The sequence below is a fragment of the Balearica regulorum genome, chromosome 24, assembly GCF_011004875.1.
Source record: "Balearica regulorum gibbericeps isolate bBalReg1 chromosome 24, bBalReg1.pri, whole genome shotgun sequence".
Lineage (NCBI taxonomy): Eukaryota > Metazoa > Chordata > Aves > Gruiformes > Gruidae > Balearica > Balearica regulorum.
This window is the reverse complement of record NC_046207.1, coordinates 6,672,612-6,688,816: the sequence shown is the minus strand read 5'-3', so window position 1 is coordinate 6,688,816 and position 16,205 is coordinate 6,672,612. Positions and strand designations below refer to the sequence as shown.

The 16,205-nt window shown below is 64.4% G+C and overlaps 1 protein-coding gene across 1 annotated transcript; it reads right to left on the bottom strand.

Annotated features, from left to right (window-relative positions):
• Positions 1-4,682: 4,682 nt before the first annotated feature.
• On the bottom strand, positions 4,683-8,050 carry DLX4 (distal-less homeobox 4). Its single transcript, XM_075775020.1, has 3 exons — positions 7,680-8,050; positions 6,218-6,411; positions 4,683-5,321 (listed from the first exon to the last, which is right to left on the bottom strand). The coding sequence occupies exons 1-3, from the start codon at positions 7,969-7,971 to the stop codon at positions 5,070-5,072; spliced, it is 738 nt and encodes a 245-aa protein (XP_075631135.1). The 5' UTR covers positions 7,972-8,050; the 3' UTR covers positions 4,683-5,069.
• Positions 8,051-16,205: the final 8,155 nt, after the last annotated feature.

The window sequence follows — 16,205 nt, the reverse complement described above, 5'->3', positions numbered from 1 at the left end:
GGTTGGGAGGGCTCGAGTGACCCAAAGACACCCCCACCCCACCACCCCCCCCCAGCGCAGGGCCTCGGGCCGGTGATGGGGACAGTCCTTGGGGCCGAACCGCTCTGGTCACCCCCCCCGGGCTGTCCCTGCCGTCCCCGGCATCGTGTCACGGGTGGGAGCGCAGCAAAGGGTCGGGGGGGCTGAAGCCCCACCAGCCATCCCGGTGCTGTCCCCACCACGCTGCGCATCGCATCCCCACCCTCGTGGCCGTGGAGGACCCCCCCCCCGCCCCGCTGCTCCCCCCACAGCACCCAGCTCTCCGCAGGGATGGTCCCTCCGCACCGGCCGGGGACACCCCCAGCACCATGGGGTGCTGGCACACCGGACACGGCTGTCGGCGTCCCCAGAGGCGTCCCCGCACCCCCCCCGCCTTCCCACGGCCGAGTCCACGCGGGGCCGACCTCGCACCTCGCACCTTGCTGGATTTCCCCAGCCCCCCCCGGCTGCATCCCCATCCCGTGCCCCCGCTGTGCCGCCGGCGGGTGCAGCCGGACCCCCAGGCATGACGGCGCCTACATGACCGGGCCGGTTAGCAAGAATTAAGGGGTGCTGCCAGCCCCCCGTCCCGCAGCGCTCGGGGTTGGGGTTGGAGGCTGCGTGCAAACCGCCGCGGAGCCGGCAGACACGCTGGAGACACGGGGGTTATTAGGGGGAGGCCGCCAGCGAGAGCGAGGAGGCGGCGGGTTGGGAGAGGAGGAAACCGAGCAGCGTTGCCTGGAGTGAGAAGCACGGCATGAGCTGGCGCTGGCTGATTTCAGGGTGGTTTTGTTTTTTTTTTTTAATTTAGGGGGGGAGGGAAAAAAAAAAAAAAAAAGAAGATTACATATCCGTGGATTATATAAATGCTGGGTGCATCGCTGCCTGCAGACAGGAGCTAATCCTGCTCCCCTCCAGCACTGCCTGCGAGCTGGGCTCCCCCGGCAGCCTGTGCCGCCAGGCCTGACGCCCCGGGGATGGGCACCGAGGAAGATATTGCACTCATGCAGCCCCTCATCCCGCCTGTCCCACTCCTCTGTCCTGGCCACGGAGCACGTCCCAGAGCCCACGTGGGGCTGGGGGTGCCCAGGGGTAGCAGCCCGTGGGGTGGGCTGGGTGCCGGGGAGCCCTGGCCAGTGCAGCACCCCTGGCACCCGCCTGATGAGCCACGGCAGAGCCGGGCACGGCCCCTCTCGGCTGCTTCCTCCTGCTCCTCCTCACTCAGCCCCATCTCCAACAGCCGGCGGGGGGGTCACCACCAGCATCACCTGCAGCTCTTCCAGCCCAGAGGTGGCCGAGACCCCCAGAGCTCCCCCAAAGGGGCTGCGGGACCCAGACATCCCTCCCTGGGGCCAAGCTCGATCCTCCTGCCAGCGGCCGCTGCCCCGGTGTGCTCCCAAAAGCAGAATGGGGGCTGAGAGCCAGAGGCAGGACACCCCAGGGTGGGGACGTCACCCCGTTCCTCCCAGCATCCATCACCCGGCCCTGGCGCAGGAATAAAATGACCATCCTTCGTTATCCCAGTTGTCCCAGTTATCCTCTGCTGGTACCGGAGATGGAGAGTGGCACCGGATAGTACCGGGATGGGGATGCTGGGAACACCCAGCCCCTCAGAGGGGATTTTTGCCTGCGGTTGTGGGCAGGATGAGGGCTCAGATGTGGTTTCCAGCCCCCGTGGGTCCAAGCTGTGGGGCAGCAGTGCCCGGCGCCCCACCGGCATCCCCGCGCGCCTCTGCCCCCCGCGCACAAGCCCCGGCGCGCAGCCCTCCCAGCGCGGCACACGTTTCCTGCCCCGTTGCAACACGCCGCTTCCAGCCGCTTGCGTCATGCCGCTGCCAGCACAAAGAGCGGGGGCAGCTGCCCGCCCACGGCCCGGCCTGGCATCTGCCATGTCTTCATCCCCTCCCTGGCTCTTGGCTAACCCGGCACGCGGCAGCCAGAGCCAAGGAACAACGCCGGGCAGCCACAGCATCGCCGCCAGCCAGGGCTCCGTCACTGTCCTTAGCTCCGGAAAACAGGGCGTAAACATTCCCGAGTGGCCTCGGGGACCCCTCTGCTCCCCGTCTGCCCCGGTCCACGTCCCATCACCCTGCCTGGGCTGGGGACAGGAAGGGGACACAAGGTGTGTCCCCCCCCCCGCCCAAACCTGCCCTGGCAATGTGAAGGGGCCAGGTCGGATCGCCAGCCGGCGCGGGCGGAGGGACCTGCAGGAGCCCCGGGACATCCCTGTCCCCGGTGGGTTACACCCTGCCAGCGCGGGATGTTTGGGGCCTCTGGGCCTTTCCCGAGTGTCCCCAGCCGGGGACGCTTTTGGGCGGAGGAGAAGAGCCAAGACCAGCCCCAGCGATGCCGCGCTGGCAATGCCGCCCCTCTGCCGGGGCGCAGGGGGAAGCGGGGTCACCATCCGGTTCGGCTGCAGAGGAAAGGGCAGAACAGCCCCCAAGCCCCCTCGGCAGGGCACGGGACCCCATCCCTGTCCCATCCCCATCCCCATCCCACAGCAGCCTCCCGAGCAGGACCCGAGCGCAGGCGGGCAGCGGCGGGGGCCGAGCTCCCCTGGGTGCCCGAGAGATGGGTCGAAGCAGGAATTTCCCTGCACCCAAGGGTGCTCTAACTGGGATCTGACCCCACGCGTCAGGGCAGGAGGGGTCGGCTGCGGCTCTCCCCTGTGCACGGCTGGGTGCAGGGGGGGGCCGCAGGCAAGGGCGGCCCCCCCGTGGGGTCCGGGCGCCAGCCGCTGTCCCAGCCACACCGTGAGCGCCGGGCGGGCCAGATCCTGGCCCCGGGAGCCGAGGGCTGCTGCCTCCCTCCCGCTGCAAGACGGGACCTGCGAGCGGCTCTGGCTGCAGGTCCTTGGCAGCACATCCGTCGGGAAAGCCGAGTGGGCGCCGCGGCCTCTGCCTCCTGCTTCCCCCAGCCCCCCAGCCCTCCCCTCCCGGGCGCGCCAAGCCACCGAGCCCCCTCCGACCCCACCGCCAGCTCTGCAGGGGGTCACCCCCAAAACGCACGGGGCTGGGACGCTGCTCTGCACCCGGGTATTCAACAGCAGCACCCTGAGCCATCCAAGAGCCCTTTGCAGCCAAGACCACACCACGTTTCAGCCCCTTCCCCTGGCCGGAGAGTAATCCCTGAGGAAAGCCGCCCCTTCCAGCCCAAAGCCCCTGCCCAGGGGAAGTCCCACCCGTGAGCAGCTGGGTTTTCCCACCTCTGGATGAGAAATTCTCCTTTCTGCCAACCTTGGTGCGAAGCGAGTCCATCCACCTCCCTAAAGCCTTGGTGGGGAGGATGGGCTCCATCACTCGGGGAAAAATAAAGCCAGTCTTGGCCTGCACAGCCCCCTGCTTCTGCCAGACTCATCCCCACTCACCGGGCACCATCGACCCGTGCAGGGGACGCCACGCACCACGTCTTGGCCCCGGACTGCAGTCGGTCCCGGCCGCGGTGTCCCCCAGGGTGCCGAGCCAGCCCGCGGGCTCCACATCCTCCACGTGCCATCGCTGCAACGTGCCCGTGGCCGTCGTGGGACACAGCCAGGGACAACCATGTCTGCGTCCCAGCGGGGTCACTGCCAGCACCCTAAACCTCTCGGCCGAGGGATCAAACCCGCTACCGGCCCTGCAGCTGCCAGGAGGGACCCAGGGCTTCCCATGTGCCTCCGGCCCCGGGGCACGCTGCTCCCACGCTCGGTGCCACATCTCCAGCCCTGCCCATCTCCCAGCTATTGACCGCTTGCTCAAAAACCCAACTCCTCAGGTGGGAGCCAAGTGCTCGGAAAAAATCCGGCCCCGCGCGCTGCTGAAGGTGCAAAGCGGAGACGTGGATGGCATCACGGCATCGCAGCATCGCTCCCCCCTACCTTGCCAGCTGGGATGGAAAACGCGTCCCTGGGGCAGGCAGGGGGGAAATAAAAAGTGGGAATATCTGGAGCAAGGATCATGGCACGTTTGTGCAAGGGAGCAAACCTGGGTATGGACCCACTGCACCAGCACATCTCTGCTGGGGAGAGCCCCAGCGCAGGTCTCATCCCCATCGTGGGTGACAAACACCAAGCAGGGCTGGGAAAAGTGGGAAATAACAATAATGTATTTCCTAGCCAGGTTCTGGCCTCTGAAAAGCACAAAGGGAGGGCTTATTCACTGTCAAACCTCCAGCAGAAAATTATCCCTCGCTCCGAAAGCGCCCTCGGTGCCAGGGCCAGGTATTCACGAGGGCTGCTGGAGGAGCGGGGCAGTAACCCGGGGCTCGACCCACTCCGGGGTCCCCAACCTGCCCCACATCCCCCCTCCCTCCCTCCCTCTCCCGCCCCTATTAACGGAGACATCTTCAACAGCTCCAAATTGCCCGTAATTACCCCGAGGAGGCGGTGAGAAGCCCCTCACTGAGGGGCCCGGGTCCACAATTACTATAATTGCGCCTCTATTTCAGGGGAGCGATTGCATGCCTGAAAATAGCGGCGGGTCCCGCACAGATGTTTGGGGGGGGGAGGATAGCCTCAGCCCCCTGCTCCAGTGCCCCCATCCCCGTGGGGCCATTTACCCACGAGATTTTGGAGATGGGAACCTCTGAGGACCAAGACTGAAGCGTCTCCCCCAAACCGGGGACAGACCCCCCCAAAGGGAGCGGCAGGTACGGAGGAGCAGTCTTTACAAGTGTACAGCCTATTTATAAAGGGGGGGCACATATAATAATGGACAGTATTTATAAATAAAGGCAGGCCCGGGGGGGGGTCTGCGGGCCCTCTGGGGGCCCCCCTGCCCCATGTCCATGAACAGAGGGACCCGGGGCTGCGGCTGGAGGCCAAGTCCTGTCCCACCGGGACGGGCGCACTGGGACGTCGTGCCGGAGCTGCCTCACTTCGGACCGTGATGGAGCAGGCGATCCCCACGTCCCTGCAGACTGCAGTCGCCTTCCTCCTCCTCTTCCTCCTTCTCCACTCTCTGGGGTCTCCCAGCGCTTCGCTGGGCTCCCCGGTCCCTCGGGGTGCGGTGGCAGAGCATCCCCCCCCTGCTCCGGCCCTCCCGGAGCCAGCGGGTGCTGGAGCCCTGGCAGCATCACATCATGGGGGCGCGGGGGATGGCGTCCTGCGGGTGCGGCTGGTACCAGGCTCCGAAGCTGTTGATGTAGCTGCTGGGGGCCAGGGGGGCCCCTTTGCCCGGCACGGGGATGTCCCAGAGTGGGGGGATGTTGGGGGAGCAGGGGGAGAGGGAGGTGGCGGTGTGGAGGTGCTCCCCGTCGGGTGCGCTCGAGCCCTGCTTCATGATCTTCTTGTACTTGGAGCGCTTGTTCTGGAACCAGATCTTGACCTGTGGGGGAGAGAGGGGTGAGTGGGGCGGATGGGGTCTGTGGCCAATGCCCCCCATAAACCCCCAGCATCAATAGCTGCAGACCTCTCTGGGGTCCCCACCTCCCCCAGCTACACCTGCCCTTTCCAGGGCACACAGCCGATTCGGGTGGGGGTCTGTGAGACAAGCCGGGCTCTGAGCCCAACCCTTTACAAGCCACCAGAGACTCCACTAAGAGCAGCTGGAGGAGTGTGTGGGAAGAGGCACAGGGAGCCCAGAGGAACATGCGATACATGGAGACCAACCCAGGAGTCCCCGGCCGTGCACATCCCCACGCGTCCCCACGTCCCCCACTCCGGCACAGGCTGTGGCCCCCACCAGCCCAGCCGGGTGCCGGGTGCCGGGGCTGGGCCGGGGTGCGGCGCGGTGGGGCCCGCCGCGCTGGGGTGGTGGCCCCGCTCATTCCTCCCCGCAGTCCCCCCCGCGCTGCCGGCAGGTTCCCACTTGCCTCCTCTTCCCTGGCTTTATGAGCTCGCTTCGCCCCTGGCTCCGGGCTGCACCGCTGCCGCCTGCCTGTCTCTCCCCATCACCTTCAAAAACCCACTCGCCCCGTCCCGCGGCCCGGGGCCGCCCAGCGCCGGGCACGGCCGGGCCGGCAGCCAGGCTCCGGGGCTGGGAAAGTCCCGGTGCCACTGGGAGGTGCGAGCAGGGGTGCCCCGAACCCGAGCCCTGGGGGCCCACCGGCGCCAGCTCCCCTGCCGCGGCACGGCACGGCTCGGCACGGTTCCAGTTGCACCCCGGCACCGTGACGCAGCCTTAATCTAGCGTCGCTCCCGGAGCAGCGATGGGCACGAGCCCCCCCGCATGGCGCATCCCCGGGGTGGGGACCGTCCCCTCGCCCCTCGCAGGGGCCATACCTGGGTCTGGGTGAGCCCCAGCTGGGCCGCCAGCTCGGCGCGCTCCGGCAGCGCCAGGTACTGGGTCTGCTGGAAGCGCTGGTTGAGGGCTTGCAGCTGCAGGCTGGAGTAGATGGTGCGCGGCTTGCGCAGCTTCTTCCCCTTCCCGTTGATGCGCAGCTCTCCGTTGGCGATGGCCGGGGGCTTCTCGTGCTCTTGGGGTGGGAGAGGAGCAGAGTTAAACCAACACGCTGGGAGGTTAAAAAAAACCCCACAGCCCCCAAACCATCCCACCCCGGCCCTGGGGGCTGCAACAGGTTTTGCTTTTTGGAGGTTAGTTTTGGAGGGGAGGGGGGACTTGTTTTTGCTGTGCTGGTTTGTTTAAGCCCCAGGTAAAGCACAGGGGAAACAGGAGGAGGAAGGGAAGGATGGGATCTTCCGTTCAATGTCGCTATACAAGCCCAGGAGCGGGCAGGCCACAGGCCCCTCTGCTGTGCACCCAAGGGGGGGGCTGGGCAGGGCCCCACGGGGCGACGGAGGGGGCAGCAGGACAGACTCCCCTGCCCCGGCGGCCCTTGCTGCGGGCACGCTGCTCCCCGGCGTTGCACTGAGCCCCGGGGCAGCCCCTCGCTCTGCGGTCTGTGCCCCCACGCTGGAGCCCTCCCCGCGCCGTGGCTTTGAGCATCCCTGGGTCCTTCTTGGGCCGTGTGGTTGTGTGGGGCAGAAACCCGCCGGGGCTCAGAGCGGCACCGGGGACGAGGTGGTCCCCGGCCCAGCAGCACGGGGCTGAGGTGGGTGAGCACAGAGCACGGCGGCGAGCGTGTCTGCACACCTACGCGCACCTGGCGCACAGTCTGCTCTGGCCACAGCCACGGCTCCCCGGAGCTGAGGAGGACCCAGCCAGGCTCGGGACCCCTCCGTGGGGCAGCCCGGGGGCCGCTTCGCTCCGGGGCGGCTCAGCTTGCGGTTTCCTGCATCAGCTTTTGGGGAAAGCAGTGAGGAACGGGGATGCGACGGGGCAGGGAGCCGAGTTCAGAATACATTGGGGGGGGGGGCGGGGGGGGGGGTCTCGGGGGGCAGGATGCGGCCAGCCCGGGGGTCTCGGGGGGCAGGATGCGGCCAGCCCGGGGGTCTCGGGGGGCAGGATGCGGCCAGCCTGGGGGTCTCGGGGGGCAGGATGCGGCCAGCCGGGGCTCTGATGCTCCCCGTCCCCGGGGTTTCTTGCAGCCACGCAGCCGCCCATCCGCACGGCGCTCCGGCAGGTCCGGGCGCTCTGGGAGCGGGGGGGGCATCGCCCCTCGGCCCCCGCGGGTCCCCTCGGCTCCCTCCCCTCGGGCCGAGCCCCCGCATCGCCCCCGCCGGGCGCCCCAACGCGCTTCCGACGGCTCCGTCCCGGCGCTTCCCGGCGAGTCCCCGGCGCTCCCCGCCGGGTGGGTGCCCGGGGGCGGGTGTGCAGCGCCGAGCGCCCCGCGCCCCCCCTTACCTGCGTCCTGCAGCCTGGCGCCGTGGGCCAGCCCGGCCGGGGGATGCTGGGCGCCGGGGGGCGGGTAGGGCAGGTAGGGCCCGCCGTGGGGCGGCGGGGGGGCACCGCCGGTGTAGGGGTAGGGCCCGGGCCGGCCGTAGGAGGCGAAGGGCGGCGGGTCGTGCTGGGGGTGGCCGGCGGGGTGGAGGCCGTGCAGCGGGTAGTGCGGCGGCGAGGGGTGGCCGAGCTCCAGGAAAGCGGCTTTGGAGGGGTCGGGCCCCAGCAGGCTCTCGGCCACGGAGCTCATGGTCATGGTGGGCCGGGCCGGGCCGGGCCGGGGCGGGCAGCCCCCGGAGCCCGCAGTGCCGCGCCGAGCCCCGCCGCCCCCCCCGACGGGCTCCGCGCTGCCGCGCCGCGGCCCCGCGCCCGGGGGATCCCCTGCCCGCCCCGCCCCGCCCCGCCAAGCCCCGCCCGCCATGGCGTCACGCCCTGGGGCACCCCCCACACCCCCCCCCGGCCCCCCCACCCCCCCGGGTTCCCCCCCTCGTCTGTCCCCGGCCCGTCCCCGGAGACCGGGGCAGGGGGGCACCTCGGCCCCCCGTGTCCTGGCTGAGTATCCGGGGGGGTCTGGCCCACGTGCGGGGTAACCTGTCCTGGGGGTAACCCCTTCTCAAGGACCCCCTCCATCGGGGGCACGGGGGGGCGGTGACTCCCCACGCACATGGCCCCGGGGGGGCACATCCCCCTGGGGGGGGGCACATCCCCCTGGGGGGGGCACGGGGCAGCCCTGGGCGCCCAGGGGACAGACCCCGGGCAAGGGGCAGCTGAGGCCGTTCGCACTCAGCTCACCGATGGGAGAAGGATGGACACGGGAGGGCCGGACAGCGGACAGAGGGACGGACACGCAGGGCGTTGAGGCCTCGTGCATCCCCGGTCCCCGTGTCCATGGGTGCTGGGGGAGGACACCCAGGGTGCCGGGGGGGTGAGAGCCCCAGAGCCACCCGGTCGGCGCCCGCCCTGGCAGACGGGAGGCCCCTTCCCCTGGCGTCGGCAGCACCCCGTCCCCGCGGGGCCCCGCTCCCGGCAGCAGGCGCCGACCTGCCCGGCTGCTCCTTCCCACTGCCCCGGGGAGCCCTGACCCCGGCGGGGTGCGTGGGGCCCGGAGGAGCCCCGCAGCCTCCACCCCGGCTGCCAGCCAGGCCAAAACCAGGGGCAAACCCCCCCGCCGGGGCTGGGGACACCCTCACCACCTTTGGGGACAGCCAGCCAGAGCCCCGGACGGTGCTGGTGGGAGGATTTGCACCCCCTCAATCCCTGGTCTCACACCGAGCCCTGGATGGGGTCTGTGAGCCCCGGCTGCACCACGGTGATGGGTGTCGGGACACTGGGGTGACGCAGCGGGGAAGGGAACCGGGTGGCCCCGGGTGGCCCGTGCCAAGCCAAGCACCGGCCACGAGGTCTCAGCTGCCACCCCGTGCGGGGTTTGCCCGGGAGGAGCAGCCCCGCGGGAGCGAGGGGGTGACAGGCGGCCGGGGATGGTGGCAGGGAGGGTCCCCCATCCCCACCCTCCCATTAGACCATCTTCAAAACATGTTTCCATCTCGCCATCGTGCCGGGTCTGAGTCACTCCGAGCAGGGGCCAGGAGCTCCGATATAAATAGCCGAGCTCCTGGCTAACCCCAGGACACACTGGGACCGAGTCCTGCCCGGACTCCCAGTGCACCAACCCTTCCTCTGACCTGCCCCCGACCCGCCATAGCTGATGGCTTCTGCCCTCTCTCCCCATCCCAACTGCCCTAAACCTTCGCTCACGGCACCGTAAGGACCATTTCCAGCACGGCCGGACCCACAGACCGACCCCCAGTGCTGGGCGCAGGCTCTGGGGTCCCCATGTCCCTCCATCCCAGCACAGAGCTGGGAAAAGCACCGGTGTCCCCGGACTGTCCTTGGGGATGACAAGGGCTCAAAGTCCTCCGTGAGCCCTGAATTTGGGTGTGGGGAGAAGGTGTCCTGCCGCCTCGGCCTGGGCCACCAAGCTCTAGGGGCAAATATGGAAATCACCCCAACACCATCCAGGCAAAAGCGGGGGCGAAGCAGCAGAAAAAGAGAAATCCAGATGTTCTCCCGCCCTGCCCGGGCTGGCCGAAGGCATCCCCAGGGAGCCCGGCTTGGCCAGCACCGGGGGCGAAGCGTGGCCAATGTGAGTATCAAAGGAAACCTCCGCTCATCTGCTTTTATCCCGGCTCCTCACTTTCCCTGCCGGGGTGACTCAGCTCTCACCGGCTCCAGGGACGGGTGCCGGCTTGCTGGGATGAGCTACCGGTGGCTCCGCTCCCTCCGGTGCTCCTCGCCCCGGCGCTGAGGGAGGGAGGGAGATGCCAAGGCTGGGGGCTGCGTCCCCCCTGGCCGCGGAGGCTGCCCGTGGTGGCAGGGAGGCTCCCGGGGCTGGACCGGGGGCTCTGAAGACCCAGACCCCCCCTCCCAGCCCACTGTGCTCTCCCACACCTCTGCGACGTGGTGGGCATAATAAATACCTATCAATAAATATAAGGACCCCAAAATTTCCACCTTGTAGCTGAGGTCCCAGGGAGCCAGGGTCCCGGTGCTGGGTGCTGGTGGAAGGACGGTGTCCCACGGGTGTTTTGGGGCAATACCTGACTTCTGGCAGGAGGAGGAGGAGGACCCTCAGGGTCAGATCCCCTCCTGGGGTAAGGTGTCGCAGCTCTGTTTCATTGGCGAGCCCAAGGGGGTTCGCACCCCACCGTGCCTGGGGGCTGGAGAGCAAGCGGATCCCCGCGCCGGGGGATCTCCCAGCGAGTCCCATGGCACGGGGCAGCCCAGGGCGAGCAACGAGGCAGCAGTGACACCAAACGAGAGGCAGCCCATCTCCTCCTCCTCCTCCTGCCCGACTCCACACCACCCTCGCACAGGTGGAGTTTTGGGTTGGGGGGGGGTCTGACGGCGTCGATCTCAGCATCCCCGAGCCCCATCCTGTGCCAAGGGGCCGCCCCATCTCCGAGCCCACCGTGGCGGGCGCAGGGACAGCACTACCTGTTCCGCGTTCCCTTGGCAGACGGGGTCAGAAACTGGCCCCAAACCTTCAGGCTGCACAAAACTCCCAGCTCCCAGCCACCGCTCACCCGGGGCTGGTTCCCGGCGGCTTCGGCAGCTCGAGGGCAGGAGCCGTTGCCACCCCGGCACCTGCCCGGGGACGAGCACGGGGCGCGCGCCCGGGGGGCAGGTCCCAGCCCTCCTGTTTGTGTCGGCGCGGGCTGGCAGGGACAGAACACGCTGTTTTAGCGGGGTTTGGGGTTTGAGGGGTAACCCGCTGCCAAAATAAATACATCAAGTCAACTCGTATTAAATTAAAAAAATAAATCAAGGCCGTGCTCGGAGCCAATTCAAAGTCTCAGTCTGGGGGTTGGAAGGTGCTGACAGATGCCGAGACCCACGCGGTGGCAGGGAGCGCGCCCGGCGCTGCCGGCCGGGACACACGGGAGCTGCGGCGCTGCCGTTCCCCGGCCCGGCGATGCTCTCGCTTTGGCGGCAGGCGCTCGGGATGCGGCTTCGCCGGTGCAGAGCCGAGGCTCCGGAGGCTCCGGGTTTTTACCGGCTGCCTTGCCAGCACCGGCTGCCGAAGCTGATGAAAGCCGATGACGGATTAAAGGGGTGCAGGGAAGGGGGGGGGGGCAGGAAAGCATGTGCCAGGTAACAAACCTACAAGATCCTCCAAGATAAAGGGAGATCCCAACAGCTGTAATTACGCGCTGGAGATAGAGCGGCGCGGGGAAAGCCTGAAGCCAAGTACAGGAATTCTGGGTTAATGGCAGCCCAAGGAGAAGTTAATAACAAGCCGAACAAAGTGGGAGCAGACAGCCTGGCGTCTGCCCTCCCACACGCCACCGCTGCCACACTAACGAACAACCGCGCTATCTCCAGCCCCGTCAATAATCCCGGGGGAGCGCGGGGAGACAGGGTGCCAGCACGAGTCGGGCTCCTCTGCGCAGCGAGCTGCGGCGCTGGCTTCTTCCCTGGCTTCTCCCCCAGCTTCTCCCCCGGCTTCTCCCCCGGCTTTTTTGGCTGGTTGGCAAAAGAAGAGCATGGCAAAAGGCATCCCGGGGGAAGGGGGAGGACGGGGGGGGGGTGTCGTTCAGGAGCATCCTCTGGGAGGGGGCTGGAGCAGGTAACAGTGCGGGGGAAAAGGCTGCGCTGCACGACACCCTCCTTTCCCAGGGCCTGATCCTGCCCCACAGGGAAGCACCAACACGAGTGGGAGCAGGATTCGTCCCCCGCGCGGTGTCAGACGCCTCCGAAGCACCCAGGACCCGTTCCCCCGCGCAGTGAATCCCGGCATGAGCAAGGCGAGACGGGAGCTACTGATGGGGAGGTGACCTGGGGGCGCAGAGGTGGCCCAGGGGACACACGAACACAGGAGGTGACAGCAACGTGGCCATCACAGGAGGGTCTGGGACCCGGCTTCGACAGGGGGGTTTAAGAGGGACGCAATGGAGGAGAAAGTTCACATGAATATTTTTTCCCCCTTTACCTTTGCAGAACTCCTAACATCTCCAGGAGGGATTTGAAAGGGATTTTCTGCAAAAAGATGCTCAAAAATGGGTTTGTCCCAGACGCTGCAGCCTCAGCAGCCAGCCTGGCTGGCGTTGGGCTGGTTGAAGCCCTGGGCTCGGGGGACGGGGGGGTTCTTGCTTTCCAGCACCCAGCGGCTCTGCAGCGGGTGCGGGGCAGCCTGGTGCCACCCAAGGTGGTGGAAACCAGCGTTTCCCCAGCAGCACGGCCGCGGGCAGAGCCACCGCCACGGCCAGGATTTGTGCCCTGCTTCGTCGCCGGTTTGAGTTGAGAAGAAGTCATAGAGATGTTCAAAATTCTTAAAACAAATAAGCATCTGCCACCCCCCCTCCCACTTCATCCCCCCTCAATAAAGGAAATATTTTGGTTTAGAACTTAAAATATTTCCCAGGACGTAGATCAGGTCTGGGTTTGATTTTCATGGGGATTGCCGGTTGGAAATCAAAGGAATAAAAGGACCCTGATGTAAATCAGCAGTGATCCACCGAGGGGCACATAGTCCCCCTGATTTACATCACTTCAGCCCTTGGCCCCTGCGGAGCCAGATGAATGAGCGAAGGAAGGAACGGGGCACGTTCCCCTTCGTGGCGTCTGGGTTGGAGAGAAGCAAAACCGGCGCTGGCTTTGCTACCCCATAAATGCCCAGAGCCTGCAAACTTACACCAGTATCACCAGCTATTCCTGACCGGCACCGCTGAGGGCCAAACCCGAGAGGGTCTCTCCCCACCCTTGCTGTTCTTCGGTGAGTTTATGAACTGCCTGGGATTAATTGCGGGAGCAATTTTCTGCTGTCTAAATTCCCCCCATGTCACTGTTCCTCCCCTCGTGCCCTGGCGTGCGAAGCCAGTTTGGGGGATAATTATGTCCCATCTGGAAACCTTTGGGGAAGGTGTGAACCTGTTAGGCAGAAATATGACATATTTAATCAATTATTCCATTCATTAGCCCCGGCCTCAGCGCCTTGCCCTGCTAATTTGACAAGAGCACTCGTTAAAGAGGGTTTTTAACCCTCATTCGCTTCCCATCACCCTTAACGCAGCGAGCTGGAGAGCTGGAAGAGCTGAACCCCGTCCTGTCGGGGGTTCGGTGGTCCCCAGTAAAGCTCAGCGAGGAGGCTGGCTCTGTGAAAACATTTTGCCTGCTGATGCAAACCCAGAAAATCCTTTGGGCTGCTCCAAAAAGTATTAAACCCCCCCCCCCCCCCCCATTTCTTTCTGTTCCCACGAAGCTCCGTCGCTTGGCACGTGGCTGTGGACTGGCACCAGGCTGAGATGTCACTTGTCTTTCCTACCTTGATGCTCTTCTGCCCCTTCCCTGCCCCTGCCGCCTTCGCTGGAGCGGCGCGAAATCGCCTCTTCCTGGGTGGGACAGATAGAAAGGACAACAGGAATTCATTGGGGTGTGAGCAGAGCAGTTAAATAATGGCAAGTATTGGTTGAGATTTTTTTTTTAGATAACTTGAATTTATTGTGCATTTACATAATGAACGATATTGGTCTGGATGTTTTGGGGTTTTTTTTTTTTAGATAACTGTTTGGAGGTTGATTTTCCCCTAAGGGCGAGCCTTACAATGAGCCCAATTAAGATCTGGCCCCGGTTTTCTACACGATTTCCAGGGACTCTTCCTTGCAGAAATGGTCTTTTCCTGTCCTAGCGCAGGCTCTTCGTTTGAGAAGCTGCTATTGTCCCTTTGGTGAGACCCATTACGGGTTTGCAACTTTAACAACATAACAAGGCAGTTCGGGATGGCTAGATGCAGAGATCATCAAGCGCTGGCCGCTCAGTGGAGAATTTGATCCAATAAACCTGATTAATTTGTTTTAAAACAATCTCTTGCAGCCACATGTCTCTAAAGGAGAAACTCTATAAAATTTGGGATTAGGACTGAAGTGGGCAGCACCTATTTTATCACCTTAATAGCTGGCGCCCTGCTAAGCCAGGAGAAGGGGTTTAACGGGGGGTTTTAGGGGGTGAGGTGCCCGGCGTGGTACCCAGGTGCTGGCACAGCCTCCTCGTGCCCACGAAGGTGCTTCCTTCCCCTCACCCTCCTCCATCCCAGGCGCTTGCAGAGGACCCGCCCGGAGCACCCACGCGCAGGACGGTCCCTGTGCACATCGGCATCCCCGGGGTGATGCTCTGCCGCGGGGCCGGCTCCGCTCCCACCTCTCTGCCCATCGGGTGGGGGGAATTAAACCCCACGTGTGTCCCCCCCCAGCCCGCTGGCGGCAGCGCCTGTTGAGATGTTTCTCTGGAAAGGGGCTTGGCCAAGGATGGAATTTAAATCCCACAGATTTTCTTGTTTGTTTTGGTTTTTTGGGTTTTGGTGTGAGGTTTTGTTTGGTTTTTTTTTTTTTTTTGTTATTCATTTTCTTTTTTGTTTTGTTTTTTAATGTCCTAGCTGGAAAGCTGAAAGCTGTGGCTGAGAGCTCCTCTGGCAGTGCTGGGCTCCATCCTGCCATTGCCAGGGTGCTCAGTGCCCCCAGCAAAGCACACCTCCGTCACCCACTGGGTCCTGGTGCTGGGCTGAGGGGCCAATTCTGCTGACATGGGAGGCAAAACGCATGAGGTGAACTGGTATGGCTGGGAGGAAGAGCTGAGCTCCTGGGGAGAAGAGCCCCTTCTGTCGCTTGTTGTAGTGAAAAAAATGGAATTTTTCACTTTCAAATCAAGCTGCATTTTTTAACAAGCAAAACCCTGTTTAAATTTTAGAAAGTGGAACAAAATCCTTCCGTTTCCTCAAAGCAAAACATTTTGATGGGTCAGAAGGGTTGCAGGGGGAGCTCACCATTTGCAGGGTATTTTCGTTCTGCTTTTCTAGAAGGAGCAGGCAGAAACAGCAGGGTTTCTACGAAATCCCACTCTGCCCAGGCCACTCAGAAGCGCTACAAAAACCTGGGGAAAGGCCAAATTGCAGGGTCAAGGACTCCACTGACCGGACCAGTGGAACGACGACTCACGGAGCAATCCCTGTCCTTGCTTTCCGGTGCGGAGAAATGGCACGAAACGATCTGATCTCAAGTCAGAGCAAGCGGGGAGAGTTGGGGGCTCTTTGCTTTGGGGCACAGGTTGGGGACGCTGCGGCTGTGGCAGCATCGGCACCCGGAGGGGACGCTGGCCGGGCAGCGTTTCCACATCCAGATGCCATAGAACAACATCTGGATCCCCCATTCCGGAGCCCGTGGGACCCTCCAGCCCAGCCCCGGCCTCTCCCAAGCACTGGAAGCTGCATCTGCAGGAGGACACACGCACGGCACGGGGAACGCACGGACGACCCCGTATCCTCCGTGTCGGATGCGTGGTTCCCGTCTCGTGCCCTGGGACGTGTCGGGGCTTGCAAGTTGGGGGAAGAATTTGCCGAGCTTTTAGAGAGCCGACAGGAAGGGCTGGAGCTTGCAGCTGACTGCACGTTCAGTCCTCGTTTGTGAGCACTTTGCATCGCTGATGACAGAAAATTGCTTTGTTGCCCAGGTTGTGGGGATCGAGTGATGGGAAATCTGTGGCGTTCGCTCGAATTGGCAAAGAGGGCTCCTCGGCGGCGGGGGGAGCCCAGCCCTCCCCTGCACCTACTCTCTCTGCTGAAAATAGATGAGCGATTTAATCATCCCCCCTCCTTGGATTTATATTCATCAGAAAGTGCTTCCAGTGTCAGACCGAGCTGGAGATGCAGTTTGTGGCTATGGGGGATGCTCGGGGGTGAGCCAAGCGTGGCTCGCAAGGAACCACATGGGAGTCCCATGGCAAAAGTCCATGAGCAGGTGAACAGAAGAAGGGCGGGCGGTGGAAATCGCTGTGATATTTTACTGATGGAACAGAAACCTTTCAATAAATAGTTGGAGAGAAAAATATATATTCTGTTGACATTTCCCATATTTGGCAAAATCCCAAGCCTTCCACCAAAACCCCAAAGTCCCTCAACGCTTTAATGAAGAGCAATGTCCCAAAACATCCTCCTCTTTTTGG

Excerpts from the sequence above, each read along its gene's own strand:
- DLX4 (XM_075775020.1), bottom strand. The coding sequence starts at position 7,971 with ATGACCATGAGCTCCGTGGCCGAGAGCCTGCTGGGGCCCGACCCCTCC. Across the intron at positions 6,412-7,679 it reads CGCCAGGCTGCAGGACGCAG|AGCACGAGAAGCCCCCGGCC; the intron begins GTAAGGGGGGGC and ends TCCCACCCCAAG. Across the intron at positions 5,322-6,217 it reads TGGGGCTCACCCAGACCCAG|GTCAAGATCTGGTTCCAGAA; the intron begins GTATGGCCCCTG and ends TCTCCCCCACAG.